The following is a 27,174-nucleotide window of genomic DNA, read 5'->3' as shown; positions in this document are numbered from 1 at the left end:
GCCCCTGGATGAAGGCTGGTCACTGGAAAGACCGAGCCATGATTAGAAGCTTGGAATTTTTAGCCCTACCCTTCATTCTCTTGAGAAGGGAGAGAAGCTGAAGATGGACTTAATAATTGGCCATGCTTACATGATGAAGCTTCCATAAAATCCCAATAATACAGGGTTTGGGGAGCTTCCAGGTGGGCGAACACACCCACACCGGGAGGCGGATGCACCCCAGCTCCATGGGGACAGAAGCTCCTGCCCTCCGGACCCTCCCAGACCTCGCCCTGTGTGTCTCTTCATCTGGCTGTTCATCTACAGCCTTTATCATATCCTTTAATAAAGTGGTGAGTATAAGTGAGTGTTTCCCTGAGTTCTGTGGGCTGCTCTAAAAAATTAATCAAACCCGAGGAGGAAGTCATGGGAAACTCCATCCATTGTTGGTCAGAAGCACAAGTGACAACCTGGACTTGCAATTGTCATCCGAATGGGGGGTGGGAGGTCAGTCTTGTAGGATGGAGCCCTTGACCTGTGGGAACTGAGGCTGTCTCCAGGTAGACAGTGTCAGAAGTGAGTTGAATTGTAGGACACCTGGCTGCTGTTGGAGACTTGCTTGTTAGGTGGGGGGAAAATCCCCACACATTTGGTGACCGGAAGTGTCAGAAATAAGTGTTCTATGTAAAAGAACAGGAGACCCACAGGATAAAGATCCACAGTAGGGAAGAACTGAGTTTTCCCCTACCTGGGAAAAAGAGTTTTTCCTATACAACATGTTTTTTTAAGAAAAAGTCCAAGCCAAAAAATCCACATAATTGATGCTCCCGGCAGACAGCAGCAGAGCTGGTGCCTTCTTCTTGTGCAAAAGGATGTGTGGGTTTTGGCCCAAAGTCCAGCCCCCGGGAAACAGTAGGTGTGTCTTCCATCCAGGAGCTCTTGTTTCTGGCATGGCTGCAGGCACTGTCTAGTAAACTGAAGAATTAATCCTGGGAAGTAATTAGCACTCCTGGGAGTGGTTGGGGTGTGGGCCGTGTGTTGTCAACAATGTCGCCATGCTGGTGGCCTTGGGAAGCAGCACTAAGAAGCCTAAACGGCTCAGGCAACCAGGGCCGAGCAGTGTTTTGTTTTGCTCTGTTTTAATTTCCATCCCTTTAATCTCTGGTTTAAAATAGCCTCTCTGAAGTCAACAGTCATATTTCTTCCCTGGTTTGTTAGTCCTTTTTCCATCCTTCAATCGCATCTTTTTCTGTGCACATGTTCATTAAGGAACAAAAATTCTCTAGGCTTCTAGAGGACGTATTTCAGCCTCAATAGTGCCACCCGCCTGGAGGCATGCACACCCAGAGACGCTCCTGCAGATGGCAGGGCCCGACGGCTGTAACCAGGTCTGCAGGGGAGGTGCCCCCCACCCTCTGCCAACCTGATCTCCTTCTGTTTCCATGAGGCATTTGTGCTCTGATGGGGCGGCCCGCTCTCAGGGTTTGGCTATTGGAAGATTTGCTGAGTCTTGCTTTCTGGAGTTGACCTTTCCTACAAAGCATGTGCCGTGCACAGGGCTGCCCAGGCATTTGGAAGAAGAGAGTCCTCAGGAAGCCAGGGTACAGCCTCTTTCCTTCCTGCCTTCTCTCCCCAGGATGAGGCAGGGTAGGGACCATCCCACAGGGACAGTCTCCTGCCTGGATCCTCAGGGATTCAGCCTCAGAACTGGGAGTTGAACTTGGAAGATGGGCTCAGAGTAGCTGCCTGGGCCTCTCACTGGGGACACCTGGGGGAGGAACCAGGTCTATTTAACACTCCTCATTAACAGCTCCTGCTTGGCTGGATCCAGGCTCTTGGGGACCTCGGGAAAGTCACTTTCAACTCTCCGAGCCTCTGTTTCCTCACCTGTAAAGTTAAGATTGCACTCGAGCAGGCTGATTGCTGAAACAAACAACCCCCAAATCGTAGTGGCTTAATCCAATAGATGCTTCTTTCTCTCTTGGCCACAGTGGGGGTGGGCCTCCAGGAAGGAGCTCTGCTCCATGGCCCCGACAGGAACCAAGGCTCCTTCCACGGTGTGTCTCTGACACCTGGTCCTTGTCGTGCCCTGCCAAGGACAGGGGACAAGAGGGAGAAGAAGGCAGCCCTGCTCACAAGCACGTAGGGCTGGGGGGGACCTGAATCACTCCCACGGCCCCAGCTAGAATCATGCGGGACTGAGGTGTGTTGTCCCACTGTGGACCCCAAGAAAGAGGGGGACACAGACATGGGGAGTACCAGTGGCCTCTGCCAGAGAGACAACAATAAGACGTTCCTCCCAGGCTGCCCGTGAGGGTTAAATGTAAGATGCTATGGCTCTCCCAGCACAGGGCCTGGCCCCGGGGACGTGGAGATATTGTTATTTTTCTTCTCTTTCCTCTACCAGTTATTCCCTTGAGGTTTATGCAAATGGTAGACCAAGGCAAGAAATTAAGTACATGTCCCTCACCTCTGAAGCTGCTTTATTTCCTTGTTTCCTCGCAGTGTAACATTTCATTAGACCTTCCAGTTGGGGAAAGAGCAGGCAGATTAAAAGTCAGATAGTGCCTAGAAGCCTGCTTCATCTGTTTCGGGGACGGCGGGCGCTTCAAAGCTATTTGGTATTTCCGCTGCCGAAAGGCCTCCTCAGGAGCAGTTGTGTTTTAATAAATGGCTGCCTGAGTAATTTTCCTGGAAGGAATTGCTTCTTGGATGTGCCTGCCCCCAAGGGAGGACTGGCTGCTCCTGGAGCCCATGCATTATGAGAGGATGCTTGGGGCTAGGAGCCCATCCAGTCTACCTACCCCGCACTCATGATGTGACCCCAGCAAGCTCTCCAGGGCCCTGTGGAGGGCACTGGACAGGGGAGAGGAGTGGGATATATGGGTCTTGACCACAGTTCTAAGGAAGAGGATTTGTCCAACCAGCCTGACCTGTCCCTTCCCGGCAGCCACGGGCAGAAGTGCTTCCCACTTTAAGATCAGGGCAGATTCACTTCTTCACTGACCTTGACTGACATAGCCCGCCATCAGGTGTGGGCGGCCTGGTGGGTGGGGCAGCATAGGAGGGGACAACGGAAGTCCCCCATCCGGGATTTCTCTGCCTATGGGAGCCACGCTGACATGGAATTGCAGCATTCACTCATTCATTCACTCATTCATTCATTCTTTACTGAGTGCCTGCAAGAGGCCAGGCACTGTCTGAGCCACGATCCAGCAGTGACTAGAACTGGCGGTTGGAGGCCATGGTGGCTGAGAGCCACACTGCCTGGGTTTGAATCCTGGCTCTGCCACTTCCTCGCTGGGTGACCTTGGGCAAGGTACTTGGCCTGTCTGTGCCCCCACTTCCTCATCTGGAAAAGGGAGATGGCCATCGTAATAGCTGATTGTTATGTGGATTAAATGAATCAATATCTGTAAACACTGCCTTTATAGAACTTACATTCCAATGTGAATGAGACAGAGAAATCTAAGTAAATGATGTAGTCTAAAAGAAGGCAATAAGAGCTACCAAAAAATAAAACAGGAAAAGAACTTGGCATTTTAAAATAAGTTGGTTAGAGAAAGTCTCACTGCGAAGGTAACATTTAAGAAGAGACCTAGAGGAAAGCAGAGCCCTAGCCCTGGGACTAACGGGGGAAGAGTGGGGCAGGTGGAGGAGGAGCAGCATGTGCAAAGATCCTGGGGCAGGAGGGGCCTAAGGTGCTGGAAGAGCAGCAAGGAGGCCAGTGTGCTAGAGCAGAGTTGTCGGTAGTGGGGGTGGGGGAGATAAAGTAAGAGAGGGAAGTGGGCCCCAGGCTTCACAGACCTTGTAAGGGTTTGGCTTTTTCTCAGGGTGAGATGCAGGCCGTTGCAGGGACTTGAGCAGAAGGGAAAGATGGTCTGACTCAGGTTTTATCAGGATCACTCAGGCTGCTGTGTGGAGAATACGCTGAGTGAGGGTAGGAGATGAAGGAGGCAGCTGAGCTAGGAGGCTCTGGCAGAAACGCAGGTGAGAGACGATGGCGGCTCAGAGCAGGGTGGCCAGGATGGAGATGGGGGGAAGTGGTGGGGTCAGGAGGTAACGCAGAGCCATCAATCAAGGCGGTTGGGCATATAAGAAGCGTCGTGAGTTGGAGGCAAAGGATCTGCAGGGCCAGGCTGGCAGGGAGCTTGAGTCCAGAAGTGAGGCCCAGAGGGGATGTGGAAAGAGCAGAAATACAAGAGCTCTCCTCGTGGCACCACCACGTCCTCCGTTTGTGGCCCTGAACGTGCCACCTAATCTCAGAGATGGTTCCCCCTCTGTAAAACAGACGCAGGGCTAGGACTCGCTTAAGTGGCTTGCAGAGTGAAGGCATGCTGCAGGTGCTCGATCAATGCTCCTTGCCTCTCCTCCCTGCTGTCTCCTTGCAGCTGGGTGAGGAAGGGTCAGCACAACAGAGGGGGTCCCCTGATCAGGAGGTTGATGCCAGCAAAGGCTCAGGGGTGTAGAAAGTGATGCCCATGCAGGCACAGGGGGTGTTGGCACCTGTGTCTCTGCTTCACGGTGAGAGTCACCAGGTACTTCCCGTGGGTGGGCAGCCCTGGAGGCCGTGGGGTGAGCACGCTGCTCCCGGGGACAGGTCATTTTCTGGGCAGCCAGGGAGTGCATGCCAGGTCAGTCCTTTTCTCTGGCTTGAGCTATACTGAGCTGCTTTTATTCTGGCCGCAGAAGTCCATCCTGGTGGTGCCAGGCTGGTATCTGACACCAGAGTCCCCCCAGCCTCAGGCAGGGACTCCCCCCACTTCCTCCCCATCCAAGCCCAGACCTCTGCAGCATTCTTTGTTGAACCCCAGACAGTGGGGTGTCAGCCCTGCTCTGGGTGCCGCTACAGGCCAGCCCTCTGTTAATGGACTGCTTGTGCCTGCAGACTGGGCTGGGCGGAGCCGGGAACAGATGGTCATCTCACTCCCTCCCCAGGGGCCTCTGCAGCTGAGATCTGGCCCACAGACAGCTCAGCTCTGCAGCACCCATTCAGTGGCCCGGACCCTGTCATCCCCATTTGTCCTCAGGATGCCCACTCCTTTGCCCTCAGTAGACCCTGGGACTGAGCCCCAGTAGAGCTGGGGGCTGCACAAATGTGACTGGGGGCAAAGTAGGGTGGGTTAAGTAGGGTTTCCACCCAGGCAGCCGATGGGGAGTGCCCGATGCTGAGTGTTTTCGGAGCTTAGTATGTGACCAGGCACATGGGACCCTGCAGAACAAGGGCTGGCAGAGAGCGGGGCCAAAGCTTAAAGCAGCAGAGTAACTGGCGTCATCAGGAAGGCTTCCTTTTGGAGACCAGAACTGAGCTGGAGGAGGACTGAATCAGCTACTGCAGGATGTTTGATGTGACCATTCCTGTTGTCCTGGAGTCGCAGATGAGGTGCAAGGTTGAGCGTGAAATGTGCTCAGGACCCCCACGTTAAAAGGGGAGCTAGGTAGCCCCAGGACCCCCCCAACCTCTCCCAGCCCCACAATTAAAAAACCTTGTGGGGCTTCCCTGGTGGCGCAGTGGTTAAGAATCCGCCTGCCAATGCAGGGGACACGGGTTCGAGCCCTGGTCCCGGAAGATCCCACATGCCGCGGAGCAGCTGGGCCCGTGAGCCACAATTACTGAGCCTGCACGTCTGGAGCCTGTGCTCCGCAACAAGAGAGGCCGCGATAGTGAGAGGCCCGTGCACTGCGATGAAGAGTGGCCCCCGCTTGCCACAACTAGAGAAAGCCCTCACACAGAAACGAAGACCCAACACAGCCATAAATAAATAAATAAATAAAATTTAAAAAAACAAAAAAACAAACAAAAAAAAACCTTGTGATGACTACAGGAAATATCCTTCCTGAGAAGAGCGTTGCCCTAGAGAGGGGTGCTGAGGCTTCTCCCTCCCCTCCTGGGGACGTACCCCCCCCCCCCAGCCATCAACCCAAGCCTTTCCTCCGCGGGACCTGGTGCCGCCCTGAGACTGGAGCATTTGGGAGGATGTAACCAGACACCAGCACTGTGCCTGACTCTGCAAGGCCAGAGGTGGCCGGTCAAGGTAACGTCCCGCTCATGTTTCCAGAGTGGACAATGCACAAGGGAGCCAGATTTGAGCTGTCTTGGGAGAGGCCACCCAGGAGGACAGCCCAGCAGGGGTGAGCGGTCAGAGCCCTTCAGGGAGCACACTGAACACAGCCAGACCATCCGGGCAGCTCCAGCAAAAGGACTCACAGCAGTGCCCACTGGGCCTCCGCCACCCAGAGGCCACCTCCGCAGGCTTGCAGTGCTCTGGTCACACCTTGCCTTTGTCCTCTCAGCCTCCCTCCTGGGCACTCTGGGGAAGCCAGAAGCAGCAGTTAGTGAGTGACAAAGAGGCAGCACCCGGGGAGTGTCACATCCCACCCGCCCCACCCCCATTACAGGATGCTGAGCCTGGGTCGTCGGGCGCTGGACCGAGGGGAGAAACTGAACTGGCTATGAGATCAAAGTTCCGATAAAAGACTGGACCTAGCTAAGGAGAAGCTGAGGATGAGATTGTTTTTAGAGTTGACCTTGCCAGTGTCTAGGTGTGTGACCACATAGGCTACTTGAACCCCTCCGTGCTTCAGCTAAACATTATTAAGTACCCCCCTCAGAGGTTTGTTCTGAGGACTAAAAGGGCTGATGCGTGGACAGCCCTCAGTACAATGCCAGGCGCACAGTAAATGCTCAGTAAGCGTCAGCTCTCAGTAGTAGAAGTAGCAGCAGCAGCAGTACTAACAATAGAAGTAGCACCCAAAAGTGACCAAAAATAAAAAAGCAGTTTGGGTCCGACAGGGTAGATTTGAAGGGAAGTAGTAGGAGAAAAAGAAATCTGTTTGCTACTGATATCCCACTGAGTTCAACCTGTTTAATAAGCCCCGTTACATGATTATCATTTCACAGGATCTGTAATAAGAAGAGCAGTGTTGAGTGCAGGGGTGGGTGGCGGGGAGGCCTGGAGCAGCGATCCCTGCTGCCTGAATGGTCCAGGAAGGCTTCCGGGAAGAGGTGGCACAGAATAAGGCCTCAAGCCATGCAGAGGTGGAGATACACCATTGGGAGAAGAAAGTGGTCTCAGGACCCTTGTACATGTCTTGTCCTTTTTGCTCATGCTGCAGCCCTGGGGACAGTTCAGCCCAGTAAACATCAGGGAGCCCCTCCGTTATGCCCAGCCTGGGGTCAGGGGCACAGGGACAGTGAGATGAGGAGGAGGAGGAGGCAGGCTCTGCGCTCAGGGAGCTGCCAGCCTTGTGGGATGAGAAGATAAAAATCGTAGCGTGTCTAGCGAATGTGGCTCCTGGTGAGATAGAGGGATTCAGGGATGCTGTAGGGTTCAGAGGAGGAGAACTTAGCCCAGGCTGGGCACTCTAACACACACACACACACACACACACACACACACACACGCTTTCATCTCTGTCTTTTCCCCATAACTGTTTCTTCTTCTGGGCAGATGATAGGGCTGCACTCCTCCACCTGCTTGAAGTTAGACATGGCCACGTGGCTTGCTTTGGCCAGTGACATGAGAGCAGGAAGGACGTATGTCCCTTTCAAGGGACAGCTTTAAGAGCCAGTGTGTGTGATTCCCCAAACCCTCTTTTCCTCTGCCACCGTGGCCAGCAGAGCCCAGGTGAGGGGCACTCTCTCAGCCTGGGTCCTGAAGAAGGATGACCTGGAGCAGGGGCCCCAAGTGACCAGTGGTGAGCGGGTAGCATGAGTGAAAAGCACACAATTGTCGTTAAGCCACTGAGATTGGCTATTTATCATCGTAGCCTAACTCACTTATCCAGGTGAATGCAAACATAAATTTTTTAAGTGGCCCAAATAGAAAACTAACCCTGGGAGAATCTTCTCCGAGCCCTGTGGCCTTTCCTTCGTTGGAGCCCCCTTGCCCTGGGAATGGCAGGTCTGGATCCTAGTTCCATCTCTGCCCTAACGCTCTGTGCCTCGGGTAACACTGTTGTCCAAGGGGGTGTCTGACCACACAGTGGCTGTGAGAGTCCAGCATTGTGGGGAGACGGTCTTCAGGGACTTGGGGGTTAGGGAACAGCCAGCAGTCAGCCTGCATTCATCCGCTTCCCTGCCTTGAGCCCTGAGGGTCACGGTGAAGGTCAAACACAGAGTTAGAAGCAGAACAAACCCAGGGCAGGGGGAACCCAGAGGGAACATGGTGGTCCCTGCTGCTGGTGGGCATGGGGCCAGCGGTCCCAGGGTGCCCGACAGGGTGGAAGTGGCAGCCTAGAAGCCAAGTGTCCCTGCTTGGTTAATCTAAAAATAAACAGAAAAGCAACAAAAATCTATGTCTCAATTACTGCACACAAGCTGTTCAAACAGCCAGCTCTGCACTGGAGACGTGAACTTGTCAACAGAGGCTGCCTCGTTTGCATGCTTGGGTGGTGATAAAACACACGACCTCGAAACAGGCTGCCCTCTGGTCTGGGTAGTTGTTTGGGGTTTTTTGTTTGTTTGTTTGCTTTTAATTTAATTTAATTAAAAATACAGACATAGAATAAAGACAGTGAAAAGCTGAAGCAAGTGCAACAAGCTAGGGCAGCAGCTCCCAAAACGAAGGTAGAGGAGGCTCTGAGGTCTGAGATAAGCCAGGCCCTTGAGAGGGAGGTGAGCAGGAGAGTGGCCGGAGCGAAGCGTCAGCGGCCAGAACCAGGGGACAGAAGTCTCTCCCAAGTGGCCCAGAACACTCCTCCCCTCCCCTGTTGATCATGGAGGAAGCCCCAGTGAGCAGTGTGGGCCCTCAGCTCCCAAAGCCGAAGCAAAGGCCTTTTAGGGACCTCTCTCTCTTGGGGAGAGGGTGTTACAGCCCACGTCTGGGATGAGCTCAGTGGGCCGGATGCATGGCGGGCAAAGCTGAGACTTCCATCCTTGGCATTTATTTCCTCTCCCACATGCCCACCCTCACACTGTCCTAGCTCAAATACAGTCTGTTCTCTGAAATGAATGAAGCCCCAGGAAGCTGAGCTACCCTGGGCTCCAGCGCCACCCTGAGCCACCCTGCCTGCTCCAGCCCAGAACAACCACTCCCTCCCCTGAGCCCACGGGTGCTCGTGCTTTTCTGTATCCTTACTGTGTGCTTTCCTCCTGACAGTGCTACTTTCCACGAAAGCCAGTACCTTGCCCCATCCTTGCCTGCTTTCAGGATCTTGCACAGAGCCAGGCATAATGAAGGCAAGAGGTGGTCAGTAAATTTGATACGACTTGACAAGGAAAGGGCAGAACCTGTATTAATCAAGAGCATGCCTAAGGGGTTGCTTGGGAGGGAAAAGGGGGCAGAGTCCTGGCCCGTGAAAGTGGAACCCCAGAAGAGGAAGCAGGCTACCTCTTAATTTCCCAGGAAGGGGTTCTGGATAAGCAGGAGCCCCCAGAGATGGAGAAGAGAGAGCTGCGTGCTCACGCCAGCGCCGGTGAAGGTGCCACAAGTCCTGCTGCTGAAGTGGCTGTTGGCTCTGCATTCACTCTGGACAGGGATTTTAATGTCCCCAGCCCTTGGGGCAGTTCTGCAGCCATCAGCCCAGACACTACTTACTCAGTGAAATAAAAAAGCAGTCCAGTCTCTCCCAAGGAAGATAATATCCTGTCACAGGCAGTATGATCTGCCGGCCATGTGACGGCCGTTCCCTAATGTTTCCAAATAGACTTTTGAATAGACCCTTGTCTAGAAGAGAGCAAATTGCAAGAGCATTTTTGGCAGCCAAACAGAGAGCGAGTATTAGTCTTTCTTCTTCGCAACTCTTGCTGCTAGGTCTGGCTCCAGGCACCGAGTAGGATTCATCCATCAGCTTGGGTCACTGATGAACACCATTTGCTGTGAAGAGACATCTTGTTGAATTAGTCAATTCTGCAAGATTCGGAATAATCAGGCGTGCCAGAGGCAGCCTGTGAGAGAGCAGGGAGGCCTGCTTAGAGAAGGGAAGTAACTGCAAAGTCTAGCTCCCAATTCTGCAATCGTGTGTTTGCAGGACCGTGGGAGAGCAGGCTCCAGACCCTAGTGTTTCCATCCTCTGTGAAGCCACCGAGAACAGGGAGTCAGAAGGAGCAAAGATGGTTCCTCGTCATGATAACTCTGGATAACTGTCCGCTATGCCATCAAACCATCCCCGCCCGCCATAGCTGCCTCATCGATCCTGGTGTTTGCAAGCCCCTAATTTATACACACCTCCCTTCTTCCCTCAGTTTATGCTGATATTACGCTGCCAACTGTCATTTCCAATATCTTTTTTATTTTTCATTATCACCATTATAATGATTTACACCAGTAGCAATAGCACAAATGCCTAGTCAATTAGTCCCATGAGAAAAGGCTCTGAATCATGTGTGCCTTTTTGAAAAAAAAAAATTACTGCATCAAAACCCACAGCCAGAATGTCTCAAAGTAAAGGTGCACATGGGAAGGGACGGAAGTGGCAGGCTTGTTCTTTTAATATTGTTCCTCTAACACAGGCACTGGATACCACCTTTCCGAGGCAGGGAGATTGCTTTTTGCGTTAGAAATTGGGCCCAGAAAAGGAATTGGTGGCATTTTTCTGGAAACCTATCATCAGAAAAGCATTTTGAAACATTTGTCTTTTTAGGTCATGTATTAAGCCCTGTAATTATGGAATGTGGATCTTCTCCAAAATACCTCTGCCCCCCGGGGCCGTCCGAGGACCACAGTGCAGTGGCGAGCACCGTAGGAGCATCAGAGTGCCGGAGTCCTAGGGCCGACTCTGGTCCTGCTAATGGGCGGATCTTAGGCTGGTGTGTCTCAGGCTCTACCTGCATTCAGGTCCTCCCAGAGGATCTTGTGAAAACCGCAGATTTCAGCTCGGTAGTGCTGAGGCTGGGCCTGGGATTCTGCAGTCTAACAAGCCCCCAGGTGGAGCCAATCCTGCAGATCCACAGACTGCACTTGGGCAGGGGGTGCTTAGGCCACTATCCAGGCCCTCATCTTCATCCTCTCCTCTTCATCTCCCCCACTTATAAAAGCCAGTGTCAATACATCCCTGCCTACAGCATTGGGATGTTGTGAGAAGGAAATGATGTGGTGCTTTTGAAGACCCTTGCGAAGAGTAAGCACTGTGGCCCTACAAGGTCATGCTGTTGTTGCCGTGACCACCACTGGACCTTTAATGCAGGGGCTCCCTCCCTGCCCTCCCCTGAGCCAGTCCATTCACTGGTCTGGGGTCTGCTTAGTTGTGTCTCCCCCAAAGCTTTGGATGAGGAAATACACGCAGCTGGTGGTGGAGAAAGCAGGTTCCCTGTCTTCCTTTAAAAGTAAAGATGACACCCTCAAGCCCTCTGTTACAGAGATTGATGCCCCCTGGGGAAGGGAAGCAGAGGTCAGGTGGCACTGCCCTGGTTTCTAATCTGAGCTATCGCATCCCTGACTCCCTTCTCCCCCCAGCCTGGAGGGCCTGGTAGAAGCTGCTTGGTTGGGTCCAGGCCCTGGAGCTGCAGCAGGTCTTGGTGGAACCTGCCAGCAGCTAAGCAGCAGGGCTGGGATGAGCCTGGCACCTGGACTGGGAAGCCTTCACACTTACCCTGCTGAGTGAGTGACCAGTGGTGGCTGGGCGGGGGACGGGGGCGGGTGGTATTCACAGGAGGACAGTAGTCCCTCCTGGATGCCCAAAGCAGGTGGAAGGGAAAGGCCCTTTCAGAGCAGGGGTGAAATATGACAGCAATGGCTGTCTTCAGTTCACTGGGGCCTTGGTATTTAAGGAAAGGAGCTAACAATAAAACCACACCTAGGCCACTCCTCTGGCTGAGAACAGGAAGAGGCTGGTGTCAGCCTGTGAATGTTCCAGAGCTTCCTTGGCTTCTGAGCTGGTCCAAAGGATTTGAAACAGGGCCCTGGGTCCAGTCTGGCACCTACACGTGGCCCCCACTACCCGAACATTTTATATCCACTTGGAGGTGCTGAACACCTGTTCCCCGCTGAGGAATACCTCCCCCCAGGAGCAGGAACTGGACTGGATAAGACAGATGAGGAAATCTGTAAGGAGGCCATACTTTCAGGGCCAGACCTGAGAGGGTGGCCTCCTTGCTTTTTTCACCCTGGGCGCCTCTCTTGCCTCAGAGTGTGTTCCGAGCTGGAAAGGGCTTGCCACTTTGATCTGGGAGCATTTCCTGTGTCCCGTCCCCGGGTGCCCAGCCTGTGCCCGGTCAGCTCCATGGAGAAAACAGAGGGGGGGCTGTCCTGTCTTTAGGGAGCACACCCTTGAGGAGTGGCGCTCACTTGGGCGGTGGAACGTGCCAGCCCATCGCTGGGTCGTTGGCCTGCCTCTGGAGCTCAGAGAAGAAAGGGCTGGTCAGGGGACGCCTCCGGCAGGCGGGGCTGGAGCAGGCCCACCCCCGAGCCTCAGCCAGAATCAAGTCGTCTAAGTCAGTGGGGTCTCGGTGGGGACGGGGGTCGGTGGGAGCCGAGGCAGCCCCAGGAAGCCGGGAGGCATTTCCGAGGGGTGCCCCCAGCTCCTGCTGGCATCTGTGCCAAGTCAGGGCCAAGCCGCCTTCTCCAGAAGCATCTGTAGAATTCCTTTGTATTGTATTTGCCAAGATAGTGTTCCGGCTGCTGGTGATTATTTTGCTCCAGAAGAAAGGCTAAAAGATGCAGAGAGGGAAACGGAAGTAAGAAAGATGGGCACGGACTGTTCCAGCCGACTGGGCAGTGTGTCTCCCCCAGATGAGGCAATCACACGTCTTCCTATGGGGCCAGACGGGCCGTGGCTCATCGCTCAGCCCCCTGTCCGGAGGCAGTGCGGGCTCCCCACTGGCCTGTGGATTAATCACGCCTTCAGGTCCTTACAGCCAGCGCCCACTCCTCCGCGTGCCTTAATGATAGGAAGGAGGGAAGGGTCGTTAGTCACCTGTGATCCCAGGTACAGCGTGTGCACACAGGGCATGTCAATAGTGGGGGGCACGGAGTGCGTCCTGCAGCGAGTTCAGGGCTGCACAGCACGCTGGTCCTCGAGCACGGGGCCTCAGGAGTGTCGTGGGCTCCTGGACAGTGGCCCCTGGGCCCCAGCCCCACATGGACAATACAAAGGAAAGGACTGTGACAGTCACAGTACTTAATTATTTATTCATGCATTATTCATGTTGAGGCAAGTCTGTGGGACAGGATGCTGACCTGGTATCCAGCAAGTGTACATGAGACTGAATTGCAGAGATACAGCCCGGGCAGCAGGGCTGAGCCTGGTGTCCGCTGGTTGCCCTCCTCCAGGCCATCCTCGGGCCCTGGACCTGGGTCCATCATGGCACCCCTGAGCTTCAGGCAGAAGCCCATCCATCAAGGCAGGCTGTAGGGTTTGCAGTAGGAGATCCCCTAGGTCACAGATGTTCAGCTGAGGATGACCTTCCTTCCACCCCAGTGTGTTGTCTCCCAGTGGCCCCGGGTGACGGAGCACCCTGCAAGGTCCTGGCCGCCCCCCCCCAGCACAGGGGGTCTCGGGGAGTCTGTGAGACACAGACCCACACAGCTTCGTAGTTCACAGCGTCCTTTGTCCTCATCCCAGAAACTTGCCAGGTTGCTGTTGGCCTTGGAGTTGCAGGCCTGTCCTTTTCTGCCCTGTAACTCAGATCTGCTCGTTACCCAGTGATAGGGCTTTTCCCCGTGTGCAGAGGGCTCACAGGATGTACAGTTTGGTCCTCACAGAGGCCCCGGGGGAGGGTAGCGCTGTCCATCCCCGCTTTCCAGATGAATAACCTGCAGCATCCCCGAGTTCCTGGGGCTAGTAAGGGGTGGTGCTGGGGGTCGAACTTAACCCTCTTGACTCTCTACCCGGCTCTCTTTCCACTGCCCAGGGGCCCCGGGTTGAGTCCTGGAGTGGTCACCGAGGGCTGAGCTGGCAGAGCAGAGGGGCCAGGCCCAGCACTTGGACTCAGGCAGATAGTTAGGTATGGCTTCCCCGAACAGAACAAGGAGTGTGGGCCCCTTTGCAGAGAGGCCTCGGAACCCAACAGCTCAATGGCCAGCTTGTGCCCAGGGCCAGAGAGGTGCTGAACACCAGGGGCCTGACCAGCTCTCGGGGTCGGACAGGAGCATTGAGCATGGAAGGGTTCAGCTCTATGCATGTTTTCCAGAGTCTGAACTGGACCTTAAACCAGGCACCGACTGGGGTGGAGCCCATATTTCCCAGCGGGGGAGGACGCATAGGGTAGGTTCCATAGTACCAGACTATTTCTTATACAACTCCGAAGGAGAGACATTAACTTTTCCATCATTATAGAGGTAAACTAACCACAGCACAGAAAATGTAAAAATAAAATAAACAGCACCTAAAACTTTGGATCAAATTCCAGACAGGTGGAATTACTCCTTTTCAGCAGCTGCAGCAAAACTAAGACAAGGGAAGATGGGTGCAGAGTGGAGGCCCCGGCCATGCTTTCTATCTAGGCATCAGGAGCACAGAGAAGGAGAGAGGCAGGGAGATAAGGGTTCCAGGGACAGGCAGTGGGCGGAGGCTTGGGGTAGGAGCTGGAAGTCAGGGGCTGGGGCAGCTTTGTCGTTTGGTTTTCATCCCAGGTAGCAACCCGGCCGACTCCTCCAAGAGAATCGAAAGAGCCTGGGGACCGGGTGGTCCCTCCTGTGTCCCTGCACACCTGGTGCTCTAGTGGTGCTGGCCACATTGAGGAATTGTCCCCAGTGCCCAGTAGGCAGGGACGCCGACTTCCAACTTCCATTCACTGCGGATAGAAGGGAAGCCCAAGGGTGAAGCTTGTGGGTGGAGGTCCCAGGCCAAGGCCCCTCCCAGGGGAGCACACACCCTTTCTGGTGAGCAGGTGAGCCCCCACGGGAGCTGGCACCCCATCCCGCAGCACCAGAGGCGGCAAGAACAGACCCTCCACTCTCTCCTGGAGAGGAGCCCTGGACAAAGAAGGCCTTCCTCACGGGGCACGGGGATGCAACCGGGCACACCAGGGTGGCCTCTGTAACGCTTCCAAGGGATCATCTCAGCTTTGAGGTAGTTGGGCTTGGCGGTCGTGATTCTCCCTGGAGCTGGTCAGTGAGGCCCTGCTGCATTTCTGGGGTGCTGGGGGGGACTCTGTCCTTAGGCTCAGGGTGTGCCCGTGTGTGTTGAGGCTCTGAACGGGGAGACGGGGGCAGGGCGGGGGTGGGGGAGGGGTGGTGCAGGAACAATGGTTGTGCATTCACAGTGTGCTCACCCCATTCTTCACGTTTGCTGTGATTCTGCAGGCAGGGCCTCTGCTCCCCTCACTCTCCCGGGGCGGGAGGAGAGGTGTGTACAGAGAGAAGGGACTGGGAACCAGGGGCTGGGACCGGCTTCCCGAGCGGTGCACTGGGCCCAGGCTCAGCCTCTCTGGATCCGGGTCTGGCTCTGAAAAGTGGAAACCCAGGTGTCTGCACAGGGGGCCACCACGTGAGATGGTGGAGGTGCGTGCATTTTAGCAACTGGGAGGCATGTGGCTTCAGGCAAGGAAAAATGGGGTTCCCCCCGCCCCAGGGGTATCCCCTCCTCTCTGTCAGCCCAGCATCCCTGGGACGGTGCAGAGGACAGCACTCGTGGTGGGGAAACAGTTTTGCCACTCAGGATCCCAGAGGCCAGAGCCAAGTCTCACACGCAAAACTCCCACCTCTGGGCGACTTTTCAGATTTAACCCAGGACCTGCCCCGAAACATCTCTACCCTGGACCTCGGCCTGACCTGCCTCCACCCACAAATATAGGATTTTCTAGACCCTAGAGCTCTTTCTTCACGCACGTGCATGGAATTGAAAAGGTGCCGGCCACACACTAACCCCACCCAGGTGTGAGCCCTGGTTCCTGGTAAACAGCCCCACACGCTTGGGAATGGCTGCGGTCAGACTCCCTCCTCTCTCGGTGCCGGGCCCCGAGCCAGGCTCTGCCAGTTCATAGGCCGCCTACCAGGTGCGCGCCGTGACAAGGAAGCCTTTCTACACGTTTTGTCTGTGATTGCTTGACCAGTCTCGTCTGAGATGCCTCGTGCGCTGGGGGCCTCCTCTCGCCCCAGGGAGCACTTCCTGATGCCTCCCCCACCACCGCCCGGGATGCACGTGTGGGCACAGGGGCCACAGCCCAGCAGGAAGTACTGACGTGGCCACCTCTGGTGCTGGCACTCTGCCGTCTCACCAGGGTACACCAGGCAGCACTCTCCTTTCGATAAGTTTGAAAGGGGAAATTAAACTGAGGAATGAAGTTGAACCCAAACCTGCCATGCAAATAGTTGACCTTTTTTTTGGATACACTTAATGAGGCTGAGACCAGATTGTGTGGCCTCCAGCTGCCTGAGTTTCCATCTCCTCTCCGGCGTTTTCAGGAGACTTGAAGGGATGAGCAGCGGGGTGGGGACCCCCGCAGGTGCAGCTGCTGGGCCAGCTTTCCTGCCACACACCGGGGCTGCGAGGAAGAGGGAACCACAGCGTGGTCCAGCAGGCGGCCCAGCCCAAGGCAGCGAGCTGAGAGGTATGATCGGCATCAGTGGTGTCCTTGGAGCCAAGGAGGCCCCTCTGACCTGATCCCAAGCACACTCTGCCACCTCTGGGCACGTCTCAGGGGCACAGGGTTGCTGGCCACCTGAATGCCAGCCCTCCTCATCTCCATCCTCACCAGCTGGAAGGAGATGGTTCCTTGACAATATGTGAGGTTGTGTTGTTTTGCAGGAATGTAGGGGCTGATTTCGTGTATCCACCAGGCTAGACTAGACTTCTAGGTAACAAACTGCCAATCTCAGTGCCTTAACACGATAAAGCTTTATGTCCCAATCATGCCAAGTCCAGCGCTGCAGGAACAACCCTCTCCCGTCAGATCGCTGCACCGGCTGGGAGATATGGCCTCTGAGGTTGCCACGGCAAGGAGAGAGAACCACAGGATCACACAGGATGTTTTTAAAGGGCCCCTCCCCACTTATTCTGTCTGCCTGAATTCAGGTGCATGATCCCAACCTAACTACAAGGGAGGCTGGACGGGTCTTCTGGCTGAGCAGAAAGAGGACACAGTGTTTTGAACTTGGAAGCATCATCTCTGCCCCACTTAGGATCCAACCTAGGGAAGCAGTCGCCCCCGGGGGGACTGGTAGTTAACCAGAGCCCTGCCTAGGCAGGTGAATCTCAGGAGACCAGAGTCTAAGCTCTGGGGTCCAGCTGACCCTGGACACGTAGATTCTCCTTTCAGAGCTGTCCTTAGAGAATCCAGTTCTGATTTCCTAGAAAGGTAGGACATTTCCTAACTCCAGTGCCTACACAGAATTTCCAGCTGGAAGACTCAAGGTGTTTGTGTCTGAGGTTCTCCTTTTACACAAATGTGTTTGTCCCTTCCTGAAACATTGAGCAATTAAGAAGGAATAAACATGTGTTTGTTCATTCAGCAAACATTTCATGAACACCCTTCTATGCCAGACATTGCTAGGTGCTAGGATTACAGAGAAAATAAGCCTGGAGTTTACTCTGAAGGTAGTAAACGTACAACAGCCATCCATGGATGCTGGGATGATGGTGGGTACAGATGTTCAGGGGGACAGAGGAGCGCCTCTCACCTGACCTGGGGTGGGGGTGAGGGTCAATGCAACCTCTGAGAAGAGTTAGTGCCTGAGTTGGGTCATAACTGACACACAGGACTTAGCCAGGGGTAGGGGGAAGCCAGTTCTGGCAGAGGAGCAGGGGGGGCTTGTCCCCGCGGTGAGAGAGGGCACGATGTCCTCAGAAACTGTACGGCGTTGGAATGGCTGGGCATCGCCTCTGGGGTGGGAAGAGTGAACCGTGATGCTAGAAAAGTGAGCCAGCCCAGATGCTCAAGTGTCCTCTGGGCCACCCTGAGGAGTCTGGATCGTATTCTGAAGGATAGGGTTTAAAGCAGGAGAGGAGAGGATGGTGACCAGACCTGTGCTTTAAAAAACCATAAGGGCAAGGGTAAGCTGGGACAAAGTGAGAGAGTGGCATGGACCTATATACACTACCAAATGTAAAATAGATAGCTAGTGGGAAGCAGCCGCATAGCACAGGGAGATCAGCTTGGTGCTTTGTGACCACCTAGAGGGGTGGGATAGGGAGGGTGGGAGGGAGGGAGATGCAAGAGGGAAGAGATATGGGGACATATGTATATGTATAACTAATTCACTTTGTTATAAAGCAGAAACTAGCACACCATTGTAAAGCAATTATACTCCAATAAAGATGTTAAAAAAAGAAAAAAAGCCATAAGGGTAGTTGGTGGAGGATGGACAAAGAAGGGTGAAGCTGGGGGCAGAGGACCCATTGAGATAATCCACGTGGGAGACACGATTTGGGATGGATGTGCAGGTGGAGGGAGGCAGATCTGAAAAACAACTAGAGCAACAGACGCAAAGACCCCGCTGTGAAATATGGGGATGGACGTGGGGATATGCGGCTTTCTCAGAGAGAGGGAATTCCTGAGAATGCGTGTTTGGGCAAAGAACAATGAGTTTATTTAGGGACCAAGAGGTTTAGGTACCTTCAGGCAGTAGGATGGTGGGCGTGGTGCAAGGAGAGGGAGGGAGCTGGAAACGTGGCCTTGGGAGTCCTCAGTAAAGAGGTGAGAGCTGAATGAGGTCATCCAGGGAGAGCGGGTAGGATGAACAAAGGGCAGGAAGTAGGGGCCCTCAAGCAAGAGCTGAGAGAGAGGAGCCTGCAATGCAGACTGAGAAGGAGGAGCAGAGGAAGGAGAAAAAGTGAGAGAGCACGACGTCACAGAAACCGCAGAGAGGAGCTTTCCAGAAGGACATCAACCACGCCAAGTGGAGGGGGGGGTTCAAGGAAGACACGGCCATCCATGTCCCATTGAATGGAACGAGCAGGTCCTTCTTGACCTCGATGAGAACCGCCCCCCAAGGAGTGGCCAGAGGGAGAGCCACACGGGAGCAGGTTGCAGTGTGACCTGGAGGAGGGAAGGTGACCAGAGCCAAGTGTAGACATCTCTCCCGCTCGGAACCTCACTCGGAACCTCGCTCGGAAAAGTCTGTGAGGGTGATCAAAGGGATATTTATTTTTATTGTTATGATATTAATATTGAATAGATGAAAAAACAATTTTTGTGGCATTGTGTAAGCTGTGAAGCATAGTGATGAAATAAACAGAGAACCCACCATCCAACTGAAGAGGTTACGGTCAGCTCTGCTTCAGGTAGGCCTGCAGGCTGAGCCCAGGCCTCGGGGTCGTGGGCCCAGCAAGAGGGGACAGTGCCGAGGGAAGGGACAGTGGCTGCCAGGGCCCCGCCAGCCACAACCCGGGTTGGGCTGACCCTGGCTATGGCTCCGGCTCCGTGGCGCTAGAAGTTGGCCACTAGTTCTGGATGTGCCAAGACCAGGCTAGGATCAGGCTTAATAGAAATTTTAAAAATAAACTGGTCAGTTCACTAGCCAACAATTCCGGAGTCCCCAGGCTGAGCTGGACTGGTGAGATAGGAAAGTGATCCAGGAGCTGTCCCTGACCTCCAGGAGCTCACACCCCAGACAGGAGGTGGGTGGAGAAGGGAAAAGAGTCATAGATGACCACATCCCTTGTGCCTGAGCCGGGGCAGGGCTGGGGATGTGAAGTGCAGGCAGACCCCACACTCACCCCCATCGGTGCCCCGGCGCCGCCTGTGTTCTCCCCTCTGCCTCTGCCTCTGCCTCGCTGAGGCCGCTCCGACTGAGACAGCCCCTCCTGTATCTTTACATCCTTCCTGACTGAGGGTGGCTGGCAGGGAGCCAGGCAAGTCGCTGTCGTGCTGAGCAACATATGATCCCCGATGATGCAGGAGGCCCTCGGAGTATCTGGCGTGTCTAGGTCTCCATGACAACACTGAGGGCCTTACGTTCGGATATTCGGGAAAGTTGTGTGGGAGATGGTCTGGTTGACAGAGGCCAGGGAGCAGGGGGGGGGCTCTGGTGCCAGCAACGGATTTGTAGGTTATGAAAGAAAACTCTCAAGTCCCGGAGGCTTAACAACCTTCTCAGACTTGAGTCGTATACTGAGCCATGGTCTGGAGGCTGGAGATCCCGGCCACTTTCTCATCTTCTAGTTTTCTCACCTCGAGGGAATCAATTACTCTTAATGAGCTCCCTGGTCCATAAAGTGGGGATGACCCTGCCACCTCACAGGCCACTCCAAGGATCAAATGAGATCTATGTCAAGGGCCTTGTTCACCACAAAGTGAGTCTACAGACGTGGCTGCTTTCAGCCCATCGTAGGGTTGAGGAAAACGCAGCCTGGGGGGTCCACGGGATCTTGTTTTCACAGTGGGGATGGAGGGATAAAATCCCAAGGCATAATTAGAAGGCGCACATCTGCATCGTCCAGGGCAACGTGATGCTCCCGACCAGAAAGGATTACTTTCATCTGTGACTGGGTTCAAATCTCGTTGACTATACTTTTGCCACGTGATCCCGGACAAGTCATTTATTCCTCGTCTGTGATGGGGCTAATGATGCATGCTTTGTGGGCTTGCTGTGAATATGAAATGAGCTAAGGTTTGAGAGCCCTTTTCTTGCGCATAGAGAAGGCGCTTAATGGACGCTGAAAGACGTTGCTGTCCTCCTCGGGTCCAGGCAGGGCTGCCGTTGGTCTAAATCGCCCTCCTCTCCACTCTGTGCCAGCAGGTCCGGCCTCTGTTTCCACGTGAGGAGCAGCTGCGGCCCACCGAGATGTCCCGGCACCACAGCCGCTTCGAAAGAGATTACCGGGTGGGCTGGGACCGCCGCGAGTGGAGTGCCAACGGGACGCATGGGACCACCAGCATCTGCAGTGCCACCACCGGGGCAGGTGGCGGCACAGCCAGCAGCCTCAGCGCCCGGCCCGGCCTCCTGCCGCTACCCGGGGTGCCCTCCCGGCTGCCCACACCCGCCACGGCCCCCGCGCCCTGCACCACCGGCAGCAGCGAGGCCATCCCCAGCCTCGTGGCCAGCTCTGCCTCCGCCGTCACCACCAAGGTAAGACCTCCCTGGCGTCCGCTGTGAGCAGGAGCCGGGCAGAGGGGCCTGCTTCCCCCCAAGCCCTGGGCCAGCTCCGCAGCCCGTTCCCTGGACGCTGCCTTCTCCAGAGTGCGGGCAGCCCTGGAGCTGCGCCGGGCACCTGTTTAAGTTAAAGTGCACGTGGTTTTATTTGCCATAAAGCCTCTCTCTGTGACTAACATGGGAAGACGAGCAGGTGGCTGAGGCCACGCGTTGTCCTCTGCCATGCTGATGAAGGGCATTTAACCAGTGAAATGACCATGAAACTCCAGGTCGGCAGTACAGGTTTCCTAACTAGGTGCCTGTAAACCAGACAAGCCCCCTGGGGCACCGGTTACTTGGGTTTGGAAGAAGATACTGAGCAGCAGTCAGTCCTAAATGGTCATAAATCTGCTACTTATTAAGCAGTATTAGTACAGAGAACACTCACGTCACTGTCTCCTCCAAGCGTCAGACAACCCCATGACATCAGCACTTTTGTCACCCGCCTTGCAGTTGAGTATATGGAGGCACACTGAGTCTTCGGGAGCAGGTCCAAGGTGGGCCCTCCTCGGGGACCCAGGCCTCAGGGGTGTTAGTTCCAGGTCATTCCCCGTCTTCTGGAGGCGGCTACAGCCCGGGGAACGACAGCAGAAAGCAGTCTGTTTTACCAACCGCGATATCAAAATGAAAATGTCGCCAAGGCTCCTGCTTAGCTTCCGGACGAGCTGGACCCCCTCACGCTGCTCAGAGCCCCTGAAGGGACAGGGGGACCCAGGCCGGTGGCAGGAAGCCCTTTCATTGCCATCCTGTCTCCTGGGCCGGCAGGGGCTCTGCAGGCCACTTTGCCTCTGCCAGCCATTCAGAGCCGCCTCCTAGGGGCGATCTCAGCATCTCAGGGCCAGCATGCGCGCGCGTGCGTGTGTGTGTGTGTGTGTATGTGTGTGTGTCTAGTCTTTTCTTTTCTGCTTTCATAAAAGTTGCGGGAGAAGTTAAAGGTCAGGGAGCCCCAGCCCCAGCCATTGTGAGGCGGCCGTGGTGTTGGAAAGTCGCGCTCCAGGTGTGCCGCGCCTTTGTCTCGGTGATTTTCAAAACTCCCTTTCAGCCCCGTTTCCCATTAATAACTGCGAGTGCTGCCGGCCAAGGCCCGAGACAATGGAGCTATTGGAGGCCAGCTCGGAGTGCACTGACATCTTCTGCAGTGCCTTATTGATTTTATTTTCCTGTTATGAAAACACCACCTCACTGAGGTGGGGAGGGAAGGAATGTTGGACGGGGGAGAGGAGATGGAGGGTGATTTGGGCATGATACCCCCCAGACCAGCCAAACACACTCCTTCCCAGGCGCCAGCCCCCAGCACTGCTCCGAGGCGTTGACCTCTGTCCAGTGGACCCAGCCGGCTGCCCTGCCGGCCACATCTGGCAGCCACTCAGCTAGGCCAGCTGTTGGCCATCTGGAGGATGGCAGCTTCTGGAGCTGACTGCTGGGGGCTCCAGGTGGAGAGAGAGGAGCTGGACCTGGGAGCCCACTTGATGGTTTCTGCCCTCTCAAGGATGGAGGCCTTTTTAGGGACGGTGTCAGGCTGTGCCTCAGGGGTTTGGGCCCCGCCAAGCAAGGGAAGTGGCGAGGCCTCTCGGCGAGGGCCCGCCCTGCCCACGCAGCTCCGGCTTTGCTCCCAAGCAACTCAATATTCATCATTTCTAACTGGCTGGGCTCCAAACCACAGCACATGGGAGGAAAGGAACCCAGCGTCAGACAGAAAACAACAGCTGGGCAAGGACTGAGCTGAGCGGCTGGGAGGGGACAGGGGCTGAAAGTTCATGCCTGTGAGGACAGCCCGCTCCTCAGCACACCTGCCCCCATAGCCACCTCCAGCCCAGTTTCACACCTGCAGGGGCTTGTCCCGTCAAGCAGAGGTGCCTGATTGCGCCCTGGATTCTTTGGGGTGCTCAGGAGAACCGGGTGTGTGGAGGCAGGAAGGACAGCAGGCAGCAGTGTCTTCCATCCAGGGCACTGTGGTTGAACTTGGGCCGTGGTGCCTTTCTGCCCTTCTGGCCTAGCTGCCGACCCCCAGACGCCTGTCCCCAGCCTATTTGTCTAACCCTACACGAGGACCACATCAAGTGACAGGCAGGCCAAACGGAGGTATCTGCGGTTCCCCCGGTCAACAAGTTGCGTCTTTTGAGCAGCCAAGGGCAGGCTCTCGCCCTCGGGGAGCTCACGGGCCAGAATATAATGAATCTGTGGCCTGGACAAATGACTTGAGAATGTCTCTCCCACTGAGGTTGTGGACAGAGGCACCTTCATGGAGTGGATAAAGACAGACTTTGGAGCCAGACTGCCTAGATTTGAATTCCATTCTATCCCGTGCTTGCTGAGTGACCCTGGATGACTTACCGAACCTCTCTGGGCCTCACTTCTGTAACACGGGAGTAGGTGGTAGTACCTGCCGTCAGAGCTGTTGTGAGGATTGTGTGAGTTAAAACTCGAGTAAAGTGCTCAGAACAGAGCCAAGCCCGGCACACAGTAAGTCCTATAGAGGCACTATCGTCATCACCATTGTCACAGTCACCCAGAGGAGGCCTATGGGACAAGGCCATGCCCCTGTAAGGAAAGGTGATCATTGCTGGCCTCACCAAGAGGAAAAGGTAAGTCTTCAGATAAGAAACAGGAGCTAGGCCCCAAGCAGGCGGGGAGAGGAATTGGGTTTGTGAGTGGTTAGGCCTCAAGCTGACCTTGTGACATGACCAAGGTGACACGGCAGCAAGATGGGCTGGAGGGAAGAGGGCATCTAGCGGGCCTCAAACTGAAACTGAGTCAGCGCCACCTGGTGGTAGATGACGGAGGGGAGGTGTGTTAAAGCCTTTGTCAGCCATGGGCCCTTTCCTCCAAGAAAGCCCAGTATCTACACAGGGCCAAGGCCCCCCCTCTGGTGGAAGACTGGGGGAGACAGCGAGCTGCGTGGAAGCCAGGAGCAGGGCTGTGTGTTCCTCTTCCTTTTGTGTGTTCCTGCTGCCCCGCGTGTAGTAAAGGCTGCTCGAATGTACTGGCCCGGCTTCCTCGTTGAAGAGTCTAGTGCCCCATGTGAGCGCGAGCCGCCCCTGAGGACTCAGGGAAAGGTCGGCAACAAGGTAACGTGTCAACACTGTCAGGCCTTAGCATCCCCAGTGGGCTGGGCGTGGAGCAGGCTGAGCGTCCCATGCTCTGGGGGCTGCGGGCATCTCCAGGGCGGGGGCTGGCTATGCTCCCAGCAGCTAGTTAGGGAAGCAATGACAAGTCTTTCTGTCACTGCTGCCTTCAGGCCTGAGTTGATCTTTTGGCTTCTTCCTTTTTCCGGGGCCTGAGGATTTCTTGCATGTTTTAGATGAAAGGCCAAAAGGCCAATTGGACGAGCACAGACTCCTGGGCCACTGAGGCATGAGGAGGGCCTGGCCAGATGAACCCACACACATACACACACACACACACACACACCACACACACACTCTCTCATTGCTCAGACCAATAAACTGCTTCCCTGGGGCCTAGATCAGCTCTTGATCCTCTAGGACACAAATTCCCAGAGCCCAGGAGGAGCAGAATAGCCATGCCACCCAGCCCCTCTATTTTGTAGATCAGAAGAGTGAGACTTAGGACTTCCCTGGTGGCTCAGTGGTTAAGAATCTGCCTGCCAATGCAGGGGACACGGGTTTGAGCCCTGGTCCGGGAAGATCCCACATACCGCAGAGCAACTAAGCCCGTGCGCCACAACTACTGAGCCTGCGCTCTAGAGCCTGTGAGCCACAACTACTGAAGCCCGCGTGCCTGGAGCCCGTGCTCCGCAACAAGAGAAGCCACCGCAACGAGAAGCCCACGCACCGCAACGAAGAGTAGCCCCCACTCGCCACAACTAGAGAAAGCCCACGCGCAGCAACGAAAACCCAACGCAGCCAAAAATAAAATTAATTAATTAATTAATTTTTTTTTTTAAAAAAAAGAAACCAGAACCTAATGTTTAAAAAAAGAAAAAAAAAAAAGATGGGTGAGACCTGGAGAAAGAAAGACTTGCAGAGGTCACCCAGGGAGTGAGAAAAAGAACCGGCCTGGACTGGCTCCTTTCCCCACCCCAGGCTGCCTGGTACAGTGCATTCACCATGGTAACCAATACTGCAGCATTGTTATAGTAACTTTTCCCATCCTCTCATCCACCTAGCTGGCAGCAAACACTGAATTTTGGCAAGAAAATGGGTATATATATATATATATGTATACATCTTGTGTTATACGCAGAAAAATTTAGGCCAAGGATTATGTCGATTCAACATGGCACAGCTGGTTAGAGCTTCAAGCCCTTGAGTCAAACAGAACTGGGTTTGAATCTTACCTCTGCCATGTAGGAGCTGAGTAAGTCTCTAAGCCTCAGTTTCTTTGTCTATAAGATGGGAATGATAATTGTATGTTTCTCATGGAAATGTTGTGAGGATTGGTTAAATTAATATGGGTAGAAAAGCATAGAACAGTACCTCACTTGTTAAACACTCAATAAAAGTTAATTTTAAAAAGGTAAATCAGAGACTGGTCCGACCAAATATCCATACATTTGGGGGAGACCAGTCCACCTGTTGGTTGGAGCCAGTAGGCTAAAGGGAAGCTCACTGGATGTTCCCACCCCCACCCCCGAGCCCGGCACTCTGGGCTCCAGGCGGTCATGGCTGCAGGGGGTGGGTGCTGCTGAGAAGCAGAAATGAGACTCGGCAGCCAGGCCTGTTTATGGGATGGAAAGGAAACACCGCTGCCCTGCAGTTGCTGCTGCATGAAATTTAAATTATTCTCAGCAAACCTGCTTGACAGATGAAACAGAAAAGGGACAGCTTCATAAAATACAATTTTGTTCTTGAAAGAATGGACTTGGCAGAATCCTCGCCAATGTCTGTGAAATGTATTGGGGGCTTTTTCTCCTTGTGGTCAGGAGCACTCATTCCCTGATGGGAGCTGAAACATTCCCATCGTTCCCCGAAGCTAAGCCCTTGAAAATAAATCTGGGCCGGGAAGAGAGAAACTTAGCCCGTGTCACAGGCCCAGGGAAAACCAAAAGGGGCCATGGAATCTGCAGGCTCCATCCTCAGGGCACCAAACACCCAGATTTTTGACATTTATGGGCATTTGGGGCTTTCAAGGGGAATGTCTGTCATCATAGCAACGACCCTGGAGACAACGTCTTCCTCGTGCATCCTAAATTCTTTGGAGAATTGTTCCTCTTGGGGGAGATGATCTGGGGTTTCTATGGAGAATCATGTGAATGACCACAAGGCCCCATGCAGCGGGGTCCCCCCCTCTCCTGTGATTCTGGGGGGTCCAAGAATGGGTAAAGGCGGCTTTTGCACAAAGTGAGAAGCAGACCTCTCTTTCCTCTTGTATTCACATTGAAAACCAAAGGCTACTGAGTGGGCTCAGTTGGGAAAATCACTCAAGCCCCGTTTGTAGCGCATTTCCAGACTGTGCGTGCTTCTCTCTAGAAGGCTCTTTCTTGCCCCATGAATGAGAATTTGTGATCTCCCTTGTGATACATTATCAGGCACTGATAATGCATCATAAGACAACTTGTGCATGTTCGTGCCCAGCTAATGGGTTTGACCTGCAGTTTAAGTGGCAGCCACAGTTTGGGTTGTATCTTCATTGACTTAAAAAACCCATCCATTGGGCTTCCCTGGTGGCGCAGCGGTTGAGAATCTGCCTGCCAATGCAGGGGACATGGGTTCGAGCCCTGGTCTGGGAAGATCCCACATGCCGCGGAGCAACTGGGCCCGTGAGCCACAACTACTGAGCCTGCGCGTCTGGAGCCTGTGCTCCGCAACAAGAGAGGTCGCGATAGTGAGAGACCCGCGCACCGCGATGAAGAGTGGCCCCCGCTTGCCGCAGCTAGAGAAAGCCCTCGCACAGAAACGAAGACCCAACACAGCCAAAAATAAATAAATTTAAAAACCCATCCATTGGTCACAAAGTGTATGCAAAATTGAAAAATGTCATGATTGACCAAGCATCCATGTCAAAGCCTACAGTTTGGGGAGGGTAGACCTGAGTAGCTCGATTTCTTAGATTTCTGATTAAGGGGGCAAAAAGAGGGGAGAAGGTTATATAAATTCCCATGTTTGTAAGGGATGAGCCATAGTCTGGATAAAAGGTAGCTGTGAATTCCAAAGGAAGGTTGTGAAAAGATGTGCTTGACTGGAGCCAGTAGGGTATATAAGTTAGCTTTTGCTGCATAACAAGCACCCCAAAATTTAGTGGCTTAAAACCATCCCAGTTCTGTGGGCTGGTTGCCAGT

At 54.4% G+C, this 27,174-nt stretch overlaps 1 protein-coding gene across 1 annotated transcript in view; it reads left to right on the top strand.

Moving 5' to 3' along the window:
- Positions 1-27,174, top strand: part of KLHL29 (kelch like family member 29) — a 313,708-nt gene that overhangs the window by 149,762 nt on the left and 136,772 nt on the right. Inside the window, 1 exon segment of the mRNA XM_036874037.1 lies at positions 20,541-20,870. Coding sequence (XP_036729932.1) covers positions 20,586-20,870 — 285 coding nt within the window. The 5' untranslated portion in view covers positions 20,541-20,585.

The sequence above is a fragment of the Balaenoptera musculus genome, chromosome 13 (genome assembly GCF_009873245.2).
Source record: "Balaenoptera musculus isolate JJ_BM4_2016_0621 chromosome 13, mBalMus1.pri.v3, whole genome shotgun sequence".
Lineage (NCBI taxonomy): Eukaryota > Metazoa > Chordata > Mammalia > Artiodactyla > Balaenopteridae > Balaenoptera > Balaenoptera musculus.
Note: the sequence above shows the minus strand (reverse complement) of the source record. Positions and strands in the feature narration are given on the sequence as shown.